We start from the raw sequence: 18,995 nt of genomic DNA on the forward strand, positions 1-18,995 counted from the left end.
ACAACCCCTGCCTCCTGGGTTCAAGCAATTCTCATGCCTCAGGCTCCTGAGTAGCTGGAATTACAGGCACGTGCCACCACACCTGCCTGATTTTTGTATCTTTAGTAGGGATGGGGTCTTGCCATGTTGGCCAGGCTGGTCTCAAACTCCTCAGCCTCCAAAGTGCTGTGATTACAGGTGTGAGCCACTGCGCCCAGCCCAGTGATTCCTAAACTGATGTTCTGTGGTTTAGCAGAATGATAATGACTAACATTTACAGAAGAATTACTCTGAGCCAAGCAGTTTTTTTGGATAAGAACACTTGCTTTTAAAAAATTTATATATGAATTATATACAGTGAAATGCGCAGATGTGGCCGGGCACGGTGGCTCACGCCTGTAATCCCAGCACTTTTGGAGGCCGAGGCGGGCAGATCACAAGGTCAGGAGATCGAGACCATCCTGGCTAACATGGTGAAAACCCGTCTCTACTAAAAATACAAAAAATTAGCCGGGCGTGGTGGCGGGTGCCTGTAGTCCCAGCTAGTCGGGAGGCTGAGGCAGGAGAATGATGTGAACTGGGAAGGGCGGAGCGTGTAGTGAGCCGAGATTGCGCCACTGCACTCCAGCCTGGGCGACAGAGCTAGACTCTGTCTCAAAAACAAAACAAAACAAAAAAACAGAACAAAAAACAAAAAAAGCACAGATGTTTTTTCTTTTTTATTTATTTTTGGAAACAGGGTCTTGCTGCTCTGTTACCCAGGCTGGAGGGCAGTGGTGCCATCATAGTGCATTGCAGCCTCAAACTTCTGGGAGCAAGTGATCCTCCTGCCTCAGCCTCCCAAAGTTCTGGAATTACTGGCATGAGCCACTGCACCCGGCCTCCTCAAAGAGTTTTTTTTCTGCCCCATTCTTTTTCTCCTGTCCGTCTCGGACGCCATCTATACACATAACCTTTTTATATTGTCAGGCAGGTTCCTAAGGCTCTCTTCATTTTTCTTTTCCCTAATTATTTTTTTGTCTTTGTTCTTCAAATTGAATAATTTCTGTTTATCCAGTTTCAAGTTGATAGACGCCCTCTTCTCTCTCCAGTCTGCCATTAAAGCAGATGAAATATTGAATTTTCAATATATTGTATTTTTAGATGTAGGATTTGTGTTTGTTCTTTTATAATTTCTGTTCTATTGAGGTTTCTTGACATCCTTGAGCATAGTTGTAAGAGCTGCTTTGAGGTCCTTTTGTGCAGTTTTCAACATCTGGGTCACATTTTCTTTATACTCCACACGTTCAATAACTTTGGGGTTGTATTGTAGGCAGTGTGAGTGGTGTTTCCCACAGACTATTAGTTGTTTTTTGTTTTTGTTTTTGTTTTAAGACAGTCTTGCTCTGTCGCCCAGGCTGGAGTGCAGTGGTGCGATCTCTGCTCACTGCAACTTCCACCTCCCAGATTCAAGTGATTCTCCTGCCTCAACCTCCGGAGTAGCTGGGATTACAGGTGTGTGTTACCACACCCGGCTAATTTTTGTATTTTTAGTAGAGATGGGATTTCACCATGTTGGCCAATCTGGTCTCAAACTCCTGACCTGAGGTGATCTGCCTGCCTCGGTCTCCCAAAGTGCTGGGATTACGGGCTTGAGCCACCATACCCAGCCAGAGATGATGAATTCTTTTATGTTCTTGATTTATTTGGTTTTCTTAGGTGGTTTACTTGGCTGAGCTTACAGCCCAAATTCTGTCTCCCCTTTGATGGGCAGTAGCTGAAATCTCTTCGCTTTTTTTAGCCGTAACTGGGCTGCTTTGTGTCTGCTCTGTGCACGTGTGGTTTGGGGGAGGCCAGAGATGTGGGAAGATACTATATTCAGAATGTGGGGGGGCCCATGGTGATAGATTTCTATCCCTGGAGCTTTAGGCAAAAATCTTGTAAAGATGCAGACTTCACCCAGTCTTGTTCTATTTTTCTAAGCGTTGTTTTCCAGTTCCTGCCAGTGCACTCAGATCATTGTTGTAAACATTTTACTTAGGATTTATACGAGGTTTGATCTGATACAGGTTTCCTGGTCATTACCAGAAGTGGAAATTCCTTTCTTGTCAATCTGTAGGAGTTCTTTGCATATATATTTTTTGAGATGGAGTCTCGCTCTGTCTCCCGGGCTGGAGCTGGAGTTCAGTGGTGTGATCTCAGGTCACTGCAACCACTGCCTTCCTGCTTCAAGTGATTCTCCTGCCTCAGCCTCCCAAGTAGCTGGGATTACAGGCGCCCCCCACCATGCCTGGCTAATTTTTGTATTTTTAGTAGAGACGGAGTTTTGCGATGTTGGAGAGGCTGGTCTCGAACTCCTGACCTCAAGTGATCCACCTGCCTCAGATTCCCAAAGCTGGAATTACAGGCATGAACCACTGTGCCTGGCCTTTTGTATATTTTTACTACTAATCTTTTCTCCTGCATTGAAAATAATTTTTTCCATAGTAATCTTTTGGTTGTTGACTTTGTCTGTTGTATCATTTTCCATACAAATATTTCCTTTTTTCTCTTTTGAAAAAAAAATTTTTATACATATATTTTTCATTTTTAGGTCATCAGTTACATCTTTTTTTAAATACCTTCTAGGTTTGCAGATTTCACTAGGGAAGTCTCCTTGGTTCTTGATTGTTCATGTGTTTTGTTTTTTTTTTTTTTGCAATATTTTTTAATTGTTTAATTTTTTTGTATCCTTATTCCTTAGTCTGCAATGAATTTATTTTTGTATCTAGTATAAGATACAAGTTCAATTTTATTTTCTTTAGGTGGATAGCCCAGTTGTGCCAGCACTGTTAAACACTGCCTTTTTTTTTTTTTTTTTTTGAGACTGGGCCTCGCTCCATTGCCCAGAGTAGAGTGCCATGGTGCAATTACAGCTCACTGGAGCCTTGACCTCCTGGGGCAAGTGATTCTCCCACCTCAGCCTCCTGAGTAGCTGGGACTATAGGTATGTGCCACTATACCTGGCTAATTTTTGTATTTTTTGTAGATAAAGGGTTTTTCCATGTTGCCTAGGCTGGTCTCAAAGTCCTGGACTCGGTCTGTCCACCTTGGCCTCCCAAAGTGCTGGGATTATAGGCATGAGCCACCATACCCGGGCTTTGGCATATTTTAAAATTGGGTTGTTCGTTGTTTTTTTTCCCATGATTTCTAGGAGATTTTTATATATTTGTCTGTGACATGAATGGACAGTATTGGGAGTTTGACATTTGTTTCCAGCTTTGTCTGATGTATATTTTATTGTACAGAGTTACTGATTTGTTTTGTTTTGAGTCCGAGTCTTGCCCTATGGCCCAGGCTGGAGTGCAGGTGCACGATCTCGGCTAACTGCAACCTCCACCCTCCCGGGTTCAAGCTATTCTCCTGCCTCAGCCTCCCAAGTAGCTGGGATTACAGGCGCCCACTGCCACGCCTGGCTAATTTTTGTATTTTTAGCGTAGATGGGGTTTCACCATGTTGGCCAGGCTGGTATTTGATTTTTTTGTAGTCAGATTTCTTAGTCATAGTTAGAAGGGCCTTGTGCACTCCAAGGTTTATAAAGCAATTAGCCAAGTGTTTTCTTGTAGTAGTTTTGTTTTTTCTTTCTTTTCTATTTTTATTTTTGTACTAAACGTGCATTGTTTTTGTTAATACAATTTGGCCAAATGCTGAATAGTTTAATGTTAAAAATCGGATGAGGTAGAAGCCCAGTTCACCATTATAGAATCAATAAAGTTCTAGGTCACCAAAGTTTTATGTATTTATGTTTTGAGACAAGGTCTCTCTCTGTCGCCCCTGCTGGAGTGCAGTGGCACGATCACTTTAGCCTCCCCAGTAGCTGGGACTACAGTCATGTGCCACCATGACTCACTAATTTGTGTATTCTTTGTAAAGACCGGGTTTCTCCATGTTGCCTAGGCTGCAAAGCTTTATTTTAAAGACTTGAAAATGTTACAATTTTGTGCAAGTTTAATAGTTATATTTAGAACGTTTGACAGTCTTCTCCAAGAACAAGAGTTTCTCAGCACCATCAGCTGTTTGATTGCTCTCATGGTCCTTCTTCTATACTTCCCTCAAATGAAACTACTCACTTTTAACTGAGGACAGGCACTTTGTATAAGAATAACCTTGAAAAGTGTGCAGGACCTAATTGGAAGTAACTAAAAATTAAATACATGTCCTAAAGGTTACTTTGTTTCATATGAGTACTAAGATGCCAAAAAGTTTTACAAAAATTCAAATAGATTTAATCTAGTTTTACTCTTTTCATAAGTTTTTCATTTTATTTATTTTATTTATTTTTGAGACAGAGTCTTGCTCTGTAGCCCAGGCTGGAGTGCAGTGGTGCGATCTCAGCTCACTGCAGCCTCTGCCTCCCAGGTTCAAATGATTTTCCTGCCTCAGCCTCTCGAGTAGCTGGGACTACATGCATGTGCCATTATGCCCGGCTAATTTTTCTATTTTTAGTAGAAATGGGGTCTCACCATGGTCCTGACCTCAAGCAATCCACCACCTCGGCCTCCCAAAGTGCTGGGATTATAGCCGTTAGCTCTCACACCCAATCCAACTTACAAATTTTTTTTTTTAAAGAGATGGGGTCACACGGTGTTTCCCAGGCTGGTCTCAAACTCCTGGATTCAAACAATCTTCCCATCTCGGCTTGCCAAAGTGTTGGGATTACAAGCATGAGCCACTGTGCCCAGCCAATTCCATGGACTTTTAAAGCATTTTTTGGCTCAAAAAGGATATGTTCTTAGTTATCTAACCAGTATATCTCTTTATATTTACTGAAAATCTGTTTTCCTATTTACGTATTTTCAGGTTCTCAATAACTGCACATGAAATTAACAGCTTTCATGTCACAAATTATTGCAATATTGTGCTGTTATACTAAATATGGGTTTTTTTTTGTTTGTTTTTAAGACAGAGTCTAGCTCTGTTGCCCAGGCTGGAGTGCATTGGCACAATCTTGGCTCACTGCAAGCTCCACCTCCCAGGTTCACGCCATTCTCCTGCCTCAGCCTCCCGAGTACCTGGGACAACAGGCACCCGCTACCACGCCCGGCTAATTTTTTTGTATTTTTAGTAGAGATGGGGTTTCGCCATGTTAGCCAAGATGGTCTCGATCTCCTGACTTTGTGATCCACCCGCCTCAGCCTCCCAAAGTGCTGGGATTACAGGCACTAAATATGCTTTTATACATTGGTTGACAGAATTTCAACATATAAAATACATAAAGCAATTTTCACTCCAGTTACAACTAGCATGCTGACCTTTATTTCAAAGTAAATACTCACGCTAGGTGAGATAGCTCATGCCTGTAATCTGTCATCTTAGTACTTGGGGAGGCTGAGGCTTGAGTATTGCTTGAGCCCAGGAGTTTGAGGACATCCTGGGCAACATAGTGAGACTCCCGTCTCTAGAAACAAATATAAAAACTAGCCAGGTATGGTAGCTTGTGCCTGTGGTCACAACTACTCGGGAGGTTGAGGTAAGAAGGTGAAAGAATCGCTGGGCGTATTGGCTCACGCCTGTAATCCCAGCACTTTGGGAGGCCGAGGTGGGCGGATCACCTGAGGTTAGGAGTTGGAGACCAGCCTGACAAAGATGGTGAAACCCTGTCTCTACTAAAAATGCAAAAATTAGCCAGGCATGGTGGCAGGCGCCTGTAATCCCAGCTACTTGACAGACTGAGGCAGGAGAATCGCTTGTACCCGAGAGGTGGAGGTTGCAGTGAGCTGAGATTGTGCCGTTGCGCTCCAGCCTGGGCAACAGAGTGAGACTTCATCTCAAAAAAAAAAAAAAAAAAAAGGTAAAAGGATGACTTAAACCCAGGGTGTCGAGGTTGCAGGGAAATTCAGAAATGCCACTGAAGGGCCAGGCATGGTGGCCAACACCTACAATCCCAGCACTTTGGGAGGCAGAAGCAGGTGCATCACCTGAGGTCGGGAGTTCGAGACCAGTGTGGCCAACATGGTGGAATGCTGTCTCTACTAAAAATAAATTAGCAGGATGTGGTGGTGCGTGCCTGTAATCCCAGCTACTTGGGAGGCTGAGACAGAAGAATCATTTGAACCCGGGAGGCGGAGGTTGCACTCCGCCTGGGTGAGCACCATTGCACTCCAGCCTGGGTGACAAGAGTGAAACTCCATCTCAAAAAAAAAAAAAAAAAAAAAAAGTCACTGAAGCTGGTCCCCAGTTCCCTAGCATTCCAGAAGCAAAATAGATTTTGACCAAATAAGGAGTTTGTTAAAATTTCCGATTCAGTCGGAGTTTGTGTTAGGGTACAGTATGAGGTACGAATCTAATAATTTTTTCCTGGTGGGTACCCAGTGGTCCCTAAAACTAGAACTGAACCTGCCATTTTTTTACCAATGATCTGTGATGCCACCTTTATTATAAATTAAACTCTTGTCTATTTCTGGACCTTTGGTTCCTTTGTTCTTACAACCAGTAGCATACTATTCTTCATTGTTGAGGCTTTATAGTAGTGCGTTCTGACTCTCTGGTAGAGCTAGTTCCCTGATCTCTTTTACAGAGTTCCTCTGATCATTCTTGTTTCATTGTCACAGGATCTTTCAAATCAGTCCAGTTTATTCCCCCAGTAGAAACGTATTAAGACAGTGTTAAATTTATCAGTTTAACTTGTGGAGAATTAATTTCTGCGTGATAATGGGTCTTCCTCTTTATATACTCAGTATGTCTGCATTTCTGCAAGCATTCTGTACTACTCTACATATTATTATGTGAATATTTTATCTTTGATAGGTCAACCTTAGGGCTGTTTTAACTGTTTCTGGTATTGTACTCCGAAGTATTATCCCTTTGTTGTTGGTAGTAGTGTGTTTTTTGTTTTTGTTTTTCGGGACAGGGTCTGGCATTGTTACCCAGGCTGGAGTGCAGTGGCATAATCATGGCTTACTGTACCCTTGAATTCCTGGGCTCAAGCAGTCCTCCTACCTCAGCCTCCGAGTAGCTGGGACTACAGGCACGCATCATGCACGGCTAATTTTTTTACTTTTTGTAGAGACAGGGTCTCTGTATTACCCAGGCTGGTCTTGAACCCTGGGCCTCAAGCGGTCCTCGCACCTTGGCCTCCCAAAGTGCTGGGATTATAGGCATGAACCACTGTGCTTGTCCCTTTGTTGTTTTTAATCGGTACTGTGGTAACTTTATCCTATCCACTACTTCTAAAGACCCTGTGAGAGTAGGTACTTGTATGACTCCATCTAGACATAGTAGGATATATTGAATAAATGAACTGATGCAGCCATTAATCAGTGCAGTTATTAATTTGGTGATTGAAGGAACTGAGGATGAAGGAGATCAAGTTCCCCAATGATACTCAGTGAGTTCTAGGTGGAGGAGGAGCTGGGTGTTAACTCCTGGGTTCCTCTCCAAACACGTGCTTCTGACCACTGTGGGATACAGTTAGCAGGTTGTGTAAGGTCTGGGGACAGACACAGGGTCAATAATAAAAATTGCTGACATTTATAGATGTGTGCTTATGTGTAAAACATCTGTTGTGTGCTTCCTGTAGGATTTTTTTTTTTTTTTTTTTGGGGAAACATTCTTACTCTGTTGCCCAAGCTGGAGTGCAGTGGCATGATCTCGGCTCACTGCAACATTCACCTTCTGGGTTCAAGCGATTCTCCTGCCTCACCCTCCCGAGCAGCTGGGACTACATGTGTGCACCATCATGCCCGGCTAATTTTTGTATTTTTAATAGAGATGAGGTTTCACCATGTCGGCCAGGCTGGTCTTGAACTCCTGACCTCAAGTGATCCGCCCGCCTCGGCCTCCCAAAGTGCTGGGATTACAGGCGTGAGCCACCGTGTCCGGGCCTGTATGACTTCTTGCCACCCCTTCCCCACCACAATCCTGCATGAAGGTTACTATTACTATTCTTGCTTTGCATGAGAGAAAACTGAGGTGCAGAGAAGGTGGTTTTCCCAGAATTAAAACAGATTGTTTTCTTACAGCACTTGGCAGTGCCTTTACCACAGTGTCTATGCCCTTCACAAGAAGGGGTTGTGAGCAGGGCAGCTGGGCTGGTACTGGGCATTTTGAACTTCCACTGAGAGGTTAAATAAGATCTCTTCTACCTGCTTAAGTGCATCTTATGCCTGGCACAGTGCCTCATGCCTGTAATCTCAGTAACTCAGGAGGCTGAGGCGGGAGGATCGCTTGAGCCCAAGAGTTTGAGATTGCAGTGAGCTGTGATTGTACCACTGCACTTCGGCCTGAGAGACACAGCAAAACCCTGTGTCTTAAAAAATCATGTTGTTATATGTGTTTATTAGGTTATTATTATTTTGAGATGGAGTCTCACTTTGTTGTCTAGGCTGGAGTGCAGTGGTATAATCTGGGCTCACTACAACCTCTGCTTCCTGGCACTTCTCCCACCTCAGCCTCCCAAGTAGCTGGGATTACACTACAACTGGCTAATTTTTGTATTTCTAGTAGAGACAGGATTTTGCCATTTGCCCAAGCTGGCCAGGCTGGTCTTGAACTCCTGATCTCAGGTCTTCCACCTGCCTCGGCCTCCCAAAGTGCTGGGATTACAGGCATGAGCCACCTTGCCCAGTCATATTAGGTTATTTTTAATGCTGGTTGGCATTGTGAGCTTGCAAGAGAAGATGGAGCATAGTGGTCTTCTCAAACCACCAAATGCCACATGCAGTCCTGATAGGGCTTTGGCTTATTGCTGAGTGCTGTGTGGGCAGCATCTTATTTAATCCTTATGACAGCCTCGTGCACCCCATGAGCTATGATGAGTCCCATTCTGCGGGTAAAGAGCCCATGCCCCAGAAGGTTAAGGGACTCGGCCCACTCTGTGGCATCTAGGAAGTTTGGGGCTGGGACTTGTGCCCAGGTGTGTCTGACCCTTCACACCTCCTGGATCCGCGGTGCTGGAGGGATGCTGCGGTTTGTCCTCTTGGATAACTCTGCTTTTCTCTTCGCCAGCGCCACGATCATGTCTCTCGAAGACTTTGAGCAGCGCTTGAATCAGGCCATCGAAAGAAATGCCTTCCTGGAAAGTGAACTTGATGAAAAAGAGAATCTCCTGGAATCTGTTCAGAGACTGAAGGATGAAGCCAGAGGTCAGGAGGCCTTGGTGTCTTCACCAGCATGGTCCCCTCTCCCTACCTGAGCAACATCTTGTCCCACAAGCTCTCCCAGCATTATCTTTACAGGGACCCCACACCCTGCTCTGCACCCAGGTTGTCTAATCAGAGGGTGTCGGACTGCACCGGGCAGACTCTTGCCTTGGGCCCTGGCTGGAGCTGAGAACAGTCAGACATCCAGCCCTGTAAGGGCCCCTTATGGGTATTTAGAGAAATAGCTTTGGGGTTCACAGATGAAGTCCTTGTATTGGGGTTCTGCCTCTGGGCAGCAGAATTTATTTCCAGAAAGATGCTTCCTGGTCTGTAATTCACAAACACAGCAAACTACCCTGATGCTCAGTAGGAACAGAAGAGTTTTGTGGGGAGATCTGGCACAGTGGCTCACACCTGTAATCCCAGCACTTTGGGAGGCCAAGGATCTCTTGAGCCCAGGAGTTCGAGACCAGCCTGGGCAGCATAGTGGGACTCCATCTTTACAAAAACATTTAAAGATTAGCTGGGTGTGATGGCATGTGCCTGTAGTCCCAGCTACTCAGGAAGCCAAGGTGGGATGATTGCTTCAGCCCAGGAGGTGGAGTCTGCAGTGAGCTATGATGGCACCAGTGCACTTCAGCCTGGGTGACAGAGTGAGACCCTGTCTCTTAAGAAGCAAAGATGTTGTGGGGAGAAATTTCTGGTGGAATTGCCAGCTAGCCTATTATTTTTGTGACTTGATGGCAACCAATATATTTGGCTAAAACTTTGAAACCTCATCAGCATTTGCTCTTTTTCAGTTGGCACTTCCAGAGGTAGAATGTTGAAACTGTAATGAGGCATTTGGCCAGGCACAGTGGTTCACACCTGTAATCCCAGCACTTTGGGAGGCTGAGGCAGGTGGATCACCTGAGCTCAGGAGTTTGAGACCAGCCTGGACAACATAGAGAAACCCCATCTCTACTAAAAATAGAAAACATGAGGGCATGGTGGTGGTTGCCTGCAATCCCAGCTGCTCAGGAGGCTGAGGCACGAGAATTGCTTGAACCTGGGAGGTGGAGGTTGTAGTGAGCCAAAATTACACCATTGCACTCCAGCCTGGGTGACAGAGTGAGACTCTTGTCTCAAAAAAAAAAAAAAAAAAAAAAAAAAAGACATTCATTAGTGGATTGTCCAAGTTGTTTTTACCTTTTTTTTTTTTTTTTTTTTTGAGATGGCGTCTTGCTCTGTTGTCCAGGCTGGAGTGCAGTGGTGCTGTCTCTGCTCACTGCAACCTCTGCCTCCCAGGTTCAGCGATTCCCCTGCCTCAGCCTCCTGAGTAGCTGGGACTGCAGGTGTGCACCACCATGCCTGGCTAATTTTTATATTTTTAATAGAGATGGGGTTTCACCATGTTGGCCAGGCTGGTCTTGAACTCCTGACCCCAGGTGATCTGCCCGCCTCGGCCTCCCAAAGTGCTGGGATTATAGGGGTGGGTCACTGTTGCTGGCCCAATTAATTATTTATAATGTCGATTTGCTTTCTAATGTGTAACCAGTAGGTGGGGGATAAAAAGTAAAAATTCTTAAGTTTAATAAAGTAGTTGTTCCTAGATGTCCATCAGTAATGAAGTGGTTAAATGAAGTACATAGATGTATTTTGTGAAATGTTAATGGTTAAAGTGAACAGTAGATAGAAATGTTGTGGTAGAAAGATTGCCAAGGCTAGGCACAGTGGCTGATGCCTGTAATCTCAGTGCTTTGAGAGACGGATGCAAGAGGATTGCTTGAGCCTAGGAGTTCAAGATGAGCCTGGACAACATAGTGATACCCCATCTCTACAAAAATGAAAATTGTAAAAATTAGGCCTGGTGGCATATGTCTGTAGTTCCAGCTACTTAGGAGGCTGAAGTGGGAGGATGACTTGAGCCCAGGAGTTCAAGGTTACATTGAGCTATGATTGTGCCACCGCACCCCAGCCTGGGTGACTGAGTCAGACCCTGTCTCTAAAACAAAAATCATTGCCAAGACATACCACTGAAGTGGGGAGAGTAAGTCATACACAGGACAACATATTGTATGTTTCCAGTAATGCTTAATAAAAAATTTTCTTGTTTTATGCTCAGTAGATACATACATATGTATAAAGTTTATGTTTGAAAATGGAGAGAACAGCTGGGCGCAGTGGCTCACGCCTGTATTCCCAGCATTTTGGGAGGCCAAGGTGGGTGGATCACCTGAGGTCAGGAGTTAGAGTCCAGCCTGGACAACATGGTGAAACCCTGTGTCTACTAAAAATACAAAAATTAGCCAGGTGTGGTGGTGCGTGCCTGTAATCCCAGCTACTTGGGAGGCTGAGGCAGGAGAATCACTTGAACCCGGGAGGCAGATGTTGCAGTGAGCCGAGACTGTGCCACTGCGCTTAAGCCTGGGCAAGAGAGTGAAACTCCATCTCAAAAAAAAAAAAAAAATTCAGAGAACAATGGTTGAAAAGCTCTCCCACATGTTATGGTGATTATGAGTGAGGAGGAGCGTTTGGGGATAGTCTGGAAAGCATACTTTATTTATTTTTGAGACAGTCTTGCTCTGTCACACAGGCTGGAGTGCAGTGGCGTGATCTCAGCTCACTGCACTCACTGCTTGTCCCCCAGGCTCAAGCGATTGTCTTGCCTCAGCCTCCCAAGCAGCTGGGACTACAGGCGCTCACCACCACGCATGGCTAATTTTTTGTATTTTTAATAGAGACGGGGTTTTGCCATGTTGGCCTGAAAATTCCTGACCTCAAGCAATCCTCCCACCTCGACCTCTCAGAGTGCTGGGATTATAGGCTTGAGCCAGTGCAACTGGCCTTTTTTTTTTTTTTTTTTTTTTTTGAGCCAGAGGTCTCACTCTCGCCCAGGCTGAAGTGGTATGATCATGGCTTACTGCAGCCTCGACCTCCTGGATTAATGTGATTCTTACACCTCAGCCTTCCAAAGTGCTGGGATTATAGGCATGAGTCACTGCTCCCGGGCATATTTTCATTTAGTGTTCTAAATACACTGCTATGTTGGAATTGTTTTTTCAATAATAAAAGCATTAGTGTGTCACTGTCATAGCTTTTTAAAAATCTGAAACCATTTTGTTAGTCAAGAGAAACATCCTGTAGAGTTCCAAGTCTGCTAGGCAAGGTCCTGTGGGTTTCCCTTTATTTGGGGTTTCTACCTGGAGTGTTTCACCCCAGTAGGTCTTTTTTCTGACTGGTATCTACTGTTGAACCTCTCTCCCTGCACCCCACCAACCCTAAGCAAGGACTTAAATTCCCTTTTTGTTTTTTGAGACGTAGTCTTGCTCTTGTCACCCAGACTGGAGTGCGCTGGAGCAATCTCAGCTCACTGCCACCCTGGCCTCCCAGGTTCAAATGATTCTCATGTCTCATCCTCCTGAGTAGCTGAGATTACAGGTGCCTACCACCATGCTGGGCTAATTTTTGTATTTTCAATAGAGATGAGGTTTCACCATGTTGGTCAGGCTGGTCTCGAACTCCTGACCTCAGGCGATCCACCTGCCTTGGCCTCCCAAAGTGCTGGCATTATAAACATGAGCCACTGCGCCTGGCTGAGGACTTGAATTCCTGAATCCTTTTTCTGGCACAGATTTGCGGCAGGAACTGGCCGTGCAGCAGAAGCAGGAGAAACCCAGGACCCCCATGCCCAGCTCAGTGGAAGCTGAGAGGACAGACACAGCTGTGCAGGCCACGGGCTCCGTGCCGTCCACGCCCATTGCTCACCGAGGACCCAGCTCAAGTTTAAACACACCTGGTAGCTTCAGACGTGGTAAGGGGAGTGGGAATTGGAGGATTTTCTCGGTTCACAAAGCGTTTCTGGGTAAGAATCTGGGGTGGGTCCTGGGGGTGTGATGATTTGCATCAGGCTCAGAGCCTGATTTGCTCTCAGGCTTTGAGCAGAGAGTAGACTGGGATGTTCTTGGGGATGGGCATTGAGATCAGTGAGTAGTGGAGTCTGATGAAATGGAAACCCCACCCAGAGGGGGTGGCTGCCACTCTGCAGCTACGAGGATTGGCCCTTCATCTGCAGCTTTTTCCATTCTTCAAAGCCAGAAATCCTTTTTTTTGTTGGGTTTTTTTTTTTTTTTGAGACAGGATCTCACTCTGTTGCCCAGGCTGGAGTGTAGTGACGTGATCTTGGCTCACTGCAACCTCTGCATCGTGGGCTCAAGTGATTCTCCCACCTCATCCTCCGGAGTAGCTGGGACTAAAGGCACCTGGCTAACTTTTGTATTTTAGGTGGAGACACAGTCTTGCCATGTCGCCCAGGCTGGTATCAAATTCCTGGACTCAAGTGATCCGCCCACCTCGGCTGATCCCAAAGTGCTGGGATTACAGGTGTGAGCCACCGCGCCTGGTCAAAAATCCTCTTTTTGAATATAAAACCTCCCAAATTTGAAATGTCACTGACCAAATACAAAAAAGTAAAAAGCATTCTGTGGGTTTAGTAATACATCCACCGAGAGCTAGATTCAGCATAACGTGTGCTGCATGGGCAGAAAAAAAGAATCTCAGTTCTCACCCCAGCCCCTCTGCCGACAGCTTCCGATCAGGCCTTTTACAGCAGATATTAATAACAGACAGTTAAGGAGTGCTCAGTGTGTGCTGGCCAGCCTGCAGCCTTCGCCGCAGGCCCAGGATGCAGGTGCTGTCCCCGTTTGATGAAAGTGAGGCCCTGAGTTAAGCAGAGTCATGAAGCAATTGAATGGCAGATGGTTTGGGATTCAGACCCAGGCAGGCAGGCTCCAGGGCTTACCCTACCATCTACTGCCTTATCCCTTAGCTTGTCCCCTGGGCATGAAGAGACCAGTGAGACTTCTAGAATTCCGGTGCAGAGCCCTTCTGTTTAGTTTTGTTGAGATGGAGTTTCGCTCTGTTGCCCAGGCTGGAGTGCAATGGTGCGATATTGGCTCGCTGCAACCCCCTCCTCCCAGGTTCAAGTGATTCTCCTGCCTCAGCCTCCTGAGTAAGCTTGAATTACAGGTGCCCACCACCATGCCTGGCTAATCTTGTATTTTTAGTAGAGATGGGGTCTCACCATGTTGGCCGGGCTGGTCTCAAACTACTGACCTCAGGTGATCTGCCTGCCTCAGCCTCTGAAAGTGGTGGTATTACATGTATGAGTCACTGTGCCTAGCCCCAGTCTAGAGCCATTTTGCATACTTTATTTCATTGTTTTTTTTTTAGAGACACAGTCTTGGTCTGTGGCCCAGGCTGGAGTGCGGTGGTACAATCATAGCTCACTGCAGCCTCCAACTCCTGGGCTCCAGTGATCCTCCTGCCTCAGCCTCCTGAGTAGCTGGGACTAGAGGCATGCAACTCCATGCCTGGCTATGTTTCCACACTTTAATATGCATGTAGCTTACCTGGGGATCTTGATAGAATGTACCTCAGATCAAGTGGGTCTTGGGTGGGGCCTGAAATTTCTTTCTCTCTCTTTTTTTTTTTGAGACAAAGTCTTGCTCTGTCGGCCAGGCTGGAGTGCAGCGGCATTGATCTTGGCTCACTGCAGCCTCTGCCTCCTGGATTCAAGCGATTCTCATGCCTCAGCCTCCCGAGTAGCTGGGATTACAGGCAGGCACCTGTTACCATGCCCAGCTAATTTTGTATTTTTAGTAGAGACAAGATTTTGCCATGTTGGCCAGGCTGGTCTTGAACTCCTGACCTCAACTGATCGAACTGCCTCGGCCTCTGAAAGCACTGGGATTACAGGTGTGAGCTACTGTGCCTGGCCGAGAGATTCTGCATTTCTAACAGTTCTCATGTGCTGCTGGTGCATGGACCCCACTTGGAGAAGAGAGGCTCTGCAGAGCCGGACCCTTGTAAAGCTGGCTCATCCTGTCTATAGTTCTTGTATCTATCACAGATGCCATTATGTTAATTAACTATATGGATTTTCTACAATTTCAAAAGGATTTGTTTTGGGTTTGTTTAAAAAGACTAATGTGGCTGGGCACGGTGGCTCATGCCTGTAAATACCAGCCCTTTGGGCGGCCAAGGTGGGAGGATCGCTTGAAACTAGGAGTTCATGATCAGCCTGGGCAACATAGTGAGACCCTGTCTCTATTAAAAAAAAAATTTGTTAAAGGCCAGGCATGGTGGCTCACACCCGTAATCCCAGCACTTTTGGAGGCCAAGGCGGGCAGATCATTTGAGGTCAAGAGTTCGAGACCAGCCTGGACAACGTGATGAAACTCTGTCTCTACTAAAAATACAAAAATTAGCCGGGTGTGGTGGCACATGGCTGTAATCCCAGCTACTCAAGAGGCCAAGGCAGGAGAATCGCTTGAACCTGGGAGGCGGAGGTTGCAGTGAGCTGAGATCACATCACCGCATTCCAGTCCGGGTGACAGAGCAAGACTAACATGTAAAAATAAGTATTTGTTGCGGTCATCACAAGGACTTGAAAAATTGGTTGTCATACGGGCCTTGGGTGTGTGATGCGGTTAACTACGGAAAGAAATAGGGTAGCTTTTGGGATCCGAGGAAAGGCGTCAGCGTCCCTCCTGTCCCGTGGTTATGGATCTAGAGATGTTAACGCACAGACATGACTATAGGTTGGTGAGTTACATGCTCTTCCCTTTGCACACCCAGGCCTGGACGACTCCACCGGGGGGACCCCCCTCACACCTGCGGCCCGGATATCAGCCCTCAACATTGTGGGAGACCTACTGCGGAAAGTCGGGGTAAGACCACACTTTCCTGGCGTTTGGTGCCTTCCTGCCTGTCTTTCAGGATGTGTGAAGGGGGGTTGATCTAGTTCCTTCCCTCTCTTCTTTTTTTCTTTTTTTTTTAGAGACAGGGTCTTGCTCTGTTGCTCAGGCTGGAGTGTAGTGGTACGATCACAACTCACTGCAGCCTTGAAATCCTGGGTTCAAGCGATCCTCTCACCTTAGCTTCCCGAGCAGCTTGGACCACAGGTGTGCGCCACTATGCCTGGCTGATACTTTCATTTTTTTGTAGTAATGTGGGTATCGCTGTGTTGCCCAGGCTGGTCTTAAACTCCTGGCCTCAAGTGATCCTCCCAGGTTGGCCTCCCAAAGTTCTGGGATTACAGGCATGAGCCAATGCGTCCAGCCCCTTTCATAGCAGTGTGGTGAGTTTTAGGTGTGGCTGCTCCTTTAGCATCCCTGGGAATCATTAGAGCTTCCTGTGGGAGTTACTGCCAGACACTCAGAGCTCTGACTCGAAGCCCTGCTCTGAACCCTATGTATGTCTCTTTCCTTTTACCGTTTTTCCTCTAGGAAATTTGGGAAATTAGGGTGATATCTGTGTTTTTTCCTTAACTCGAAAAAACTAAGGAGCACTTGGAAACTGCCTTCTCTTTTGGCCGGGTGCTCATACCTGTAATCCCAGTGCTTTGGGAGGCCAAGGTGGGAGATTACTTGAGCTCAGGAGTCTGACACCAGCCCGGGCAACATGGTGAAACCCCCTGCCCCGACTTGGCCTCTACAAGAATGCAAAAATTAGCCAGGCCTGATGGTGTACACTGGTGGTCCCAGCTACTCAGGAGGCTGAGAGGTGGGAGGATTGCTTCAGCCTGGGAGGTTGAGGCTGAGTGAGCTGAGATTCCAACACTGCACTCCATCCTGGGTGACAGCACGACGTTGTCTCAGAAGAGAAAAAAACTGCCACCTTTTTTTTTTTTTTTTTTTTGGTTTGTTTCTTGGGGTTTAAGTGAATTTTGACACTTTGGGAGACCGAGATGGGTGGATCACCTGAAGTCAGGAATTCAAGACCAGCCTGGCCAACATGGTGAAACCCCATCTCTACTAAAAATACAAAAATTAGCCAGGAATGGTGGTGGGCACCTGTGATCCCAGCTACTTGAGAGGCTTATGCAGGAAAATTGTTTGAATCCGGGAGGCGGAGGTTGCAGTGAGCTGAGATCGCACCGCTGGGTGACAGAGTGAGACTTGGTCTCAAAAAAAAAAAAAAAAAAAAAAAATCTTGAAAGCCTAGGGCAAAGAATTTGGCCTTTCAGCTTTTATGTTAATTACAGGGAGGGATCCTTTTGTGCCTAAGTAAAAACATAGGTATTCTTTGTAGTTTATTTTTTTAAATGATGCCTAGAAGGCCACATAATTTAACTCCTACCAAGTTGTCACTGTACACAGTGTATTCATAGCTACAACTTAGTAGAAGCTTGCAACTCATTTCTTTTGTTTTTACTTCTGGTTTTTGGCTGTCTGGTTTGCTATTCTAGAAGCAGGTCTGCATTTCAGTATTTAGCCTAGTTGGAGTATAGAGAAGCCTGGGGTGCTGTCAGTGTCCTTTTGGTTTCCTCAGGGTCTGTTGTAGCCAGACTAAGTCCTTATCAAACTTCCTGCCATTCTGCAGAGGTTTAACAAGGTAAACCAAAGGGTGAAGGATTCCAGAAGTGGATTTCCTACTTCCTACAAGCGGAGTTGGATAATTGGTAGGTTACTGGTTTTGCCAGAAAGCTCCCACTTAAAAAAAATTTTTTGTAATTAAAAAAGAATTTTTTTTTTTTTTTTAAGCCAAGCATGATTGTGCATAGTCCTAGCTATTCAGGAGGCTGAGGTGGAAGGATTGCTTGAGCCTGGGAGGTCGAGGCTGCAGTGAGCCGTGATCTTTTTCCAGGCAGCTCCCAAACATTTTTAAAAATTTTTCGTAATTAAAAAAAATTTTTTGCATTAAAAATTTTTTTTATTAACTGGGCATGATTGCGGACGCCTATAATCCCAGCTGCTCAGGAGGCTGAGGTGGGAGGGATTGGTTGAGCCTGGGAGGTTGAGGCTGCAGTGAGCTGTGATCTCACCAGTGCACTCCAGCCTGGGTGACACAGCGTCTAAAAAAGTAAAAAAAAAATAAAAAATAAAAATAACTGAGATGGGATCTTACTTTGTGGCCCAGGCTGGTCTCAAACTCCTGACGTCAAGCCATCCTCCTGCCTTGGCCTTCCAGAGTGCTGGGATTATAGGTGTGAGCCATTGTGCCCAGCCAGCTCCCAAATACTTAAGGTGCTTGGTGCTGAGACTGGCATATACGTTGGATTCCTCTTGGGGTTCCACCTTGGAATTCCAGTGCACAACAGTTTGAGAACCACTGTCTGGGGTTCGTTCTTCTGTACAGGCTCTGTTAAGACAGAATAGTCCTTGCCTATAACTTGAGAGATAAAAGTGTATTTCTGTCCAGGCACTGGAGTCCAAACTCGCTTCCTGCCGGAACCTCGTGTACGATCAGTCCCCAAACCGAATAGGTGGCCCAGCCTCTGGGCGGAGCAGCAAGAACAGAGATGGCGGTGAGAGACGGCCAAGCAGCACCAGCGTGTCTTTGGGTGATAAGGGGTCAGTACCTTCTAATAAACCTCTCGCTGGCGGGGAGAACCCGCCTGCCCCAGGCAAGAGACACTCGCCCCCAGCCCACAGCCATGTGTCTTTTTAAATTATAGGATTATTTCAGCAAACCTTATCCTCTCCTCTGCTCCCTGCAGGCAGCATTAGGTGGTGTCTTGTGGCTTGAACAAAGGGCTAGAGAGAGGGTCTTGTTTTGTGAGACAGGGTCTCACTCTGTCACCTAGGCTAGAATACGATGGCAGGATCATGGCTCACCCTCTGCCTCCCAGCTCAAACGATCCTCCCACCTCAGTCCCCCGAGTAGCTGGGAGTACAGGTGCGTGTCACCGTGCTCGGCTAATTTTTTGTGTTTTTTCTAGAGACAGGGTTTTGCCATGTTGCCGAGTTTGGTCTCAAACTCTGAGCTTCAAGCGATCCTCACCCTTCATCCTCCCAAAGTGCTGCGACGACAGGTGTGGGCTACCATGCCTGGCCAAGAAGGTCATTTTTATCATTTGATTCTACAGCTGCTACTCACGGTTACACTGTGAGAATGTCCTGTATAAAGCCCTTATTTGGGCCAGGTGTGGTGACG

General features: G+C 46.1%; 1 protein-coding gene across 20 annotated transcripts in view; it reads left to right on the top strand.

Annotated features, from left to right (window-relative positions):
- Positions 1 to 18,995, top strand: part of NDE1 (nudE neurodevelopment protein 1) — a 71,816-nt gene that overhangs the window by 35,290 nt on the left and 17,531 nt on the right. For 15 of the 20 annotated variants that reach the window (XR_010152294.1, XR_010152300.1, XR_010152295.1 and 12 more), the window contains 4 exons: positions 8,944 to 9,080; positions 12,691 to 12,870; positions 15,696 to 15,787; positions 18,261 to 18,412. Coding sequence is in view for 13 of the 20 variants with exons in the window: in XM_054668930.2 (XP_054524905.1) it covers positions 8,944 to 9,080; positions 12,691 to 12,870; positions 15,696 to 15,787; positions 18,261 to 18,412 (561 nt within the window). In the remaining 7 variants the exon portion in view is untranslated. The remainder of the gene's footprint in view (positions 1 to 8,943; positions 9,081 to 12,690; positions 12,871 to 15,695; positions 15,788 to 18,260; positions 18,413 to 18,995) is intronic. The other 5 variants (XR_010152298.1, XR_010152299.1, XM_054668929.2 and 2 more) reach the window with 1 other exon arrangement.

The sequence above is a fragment of the Pan troglodytes genome, chromosome 18, assembly GCF_028858775.2.
Source record: "Pan troglodytes isolate AG18354 chromosome 18, NHGRI_mPanTro3-v2.0_pri, whole genome shotgun sequence".
Lineage (NCBI taxonomy): Eukaryota > Metazoa > Chordata > Mammalia > Primates > Hominidae > Pan > Pan troglodytes.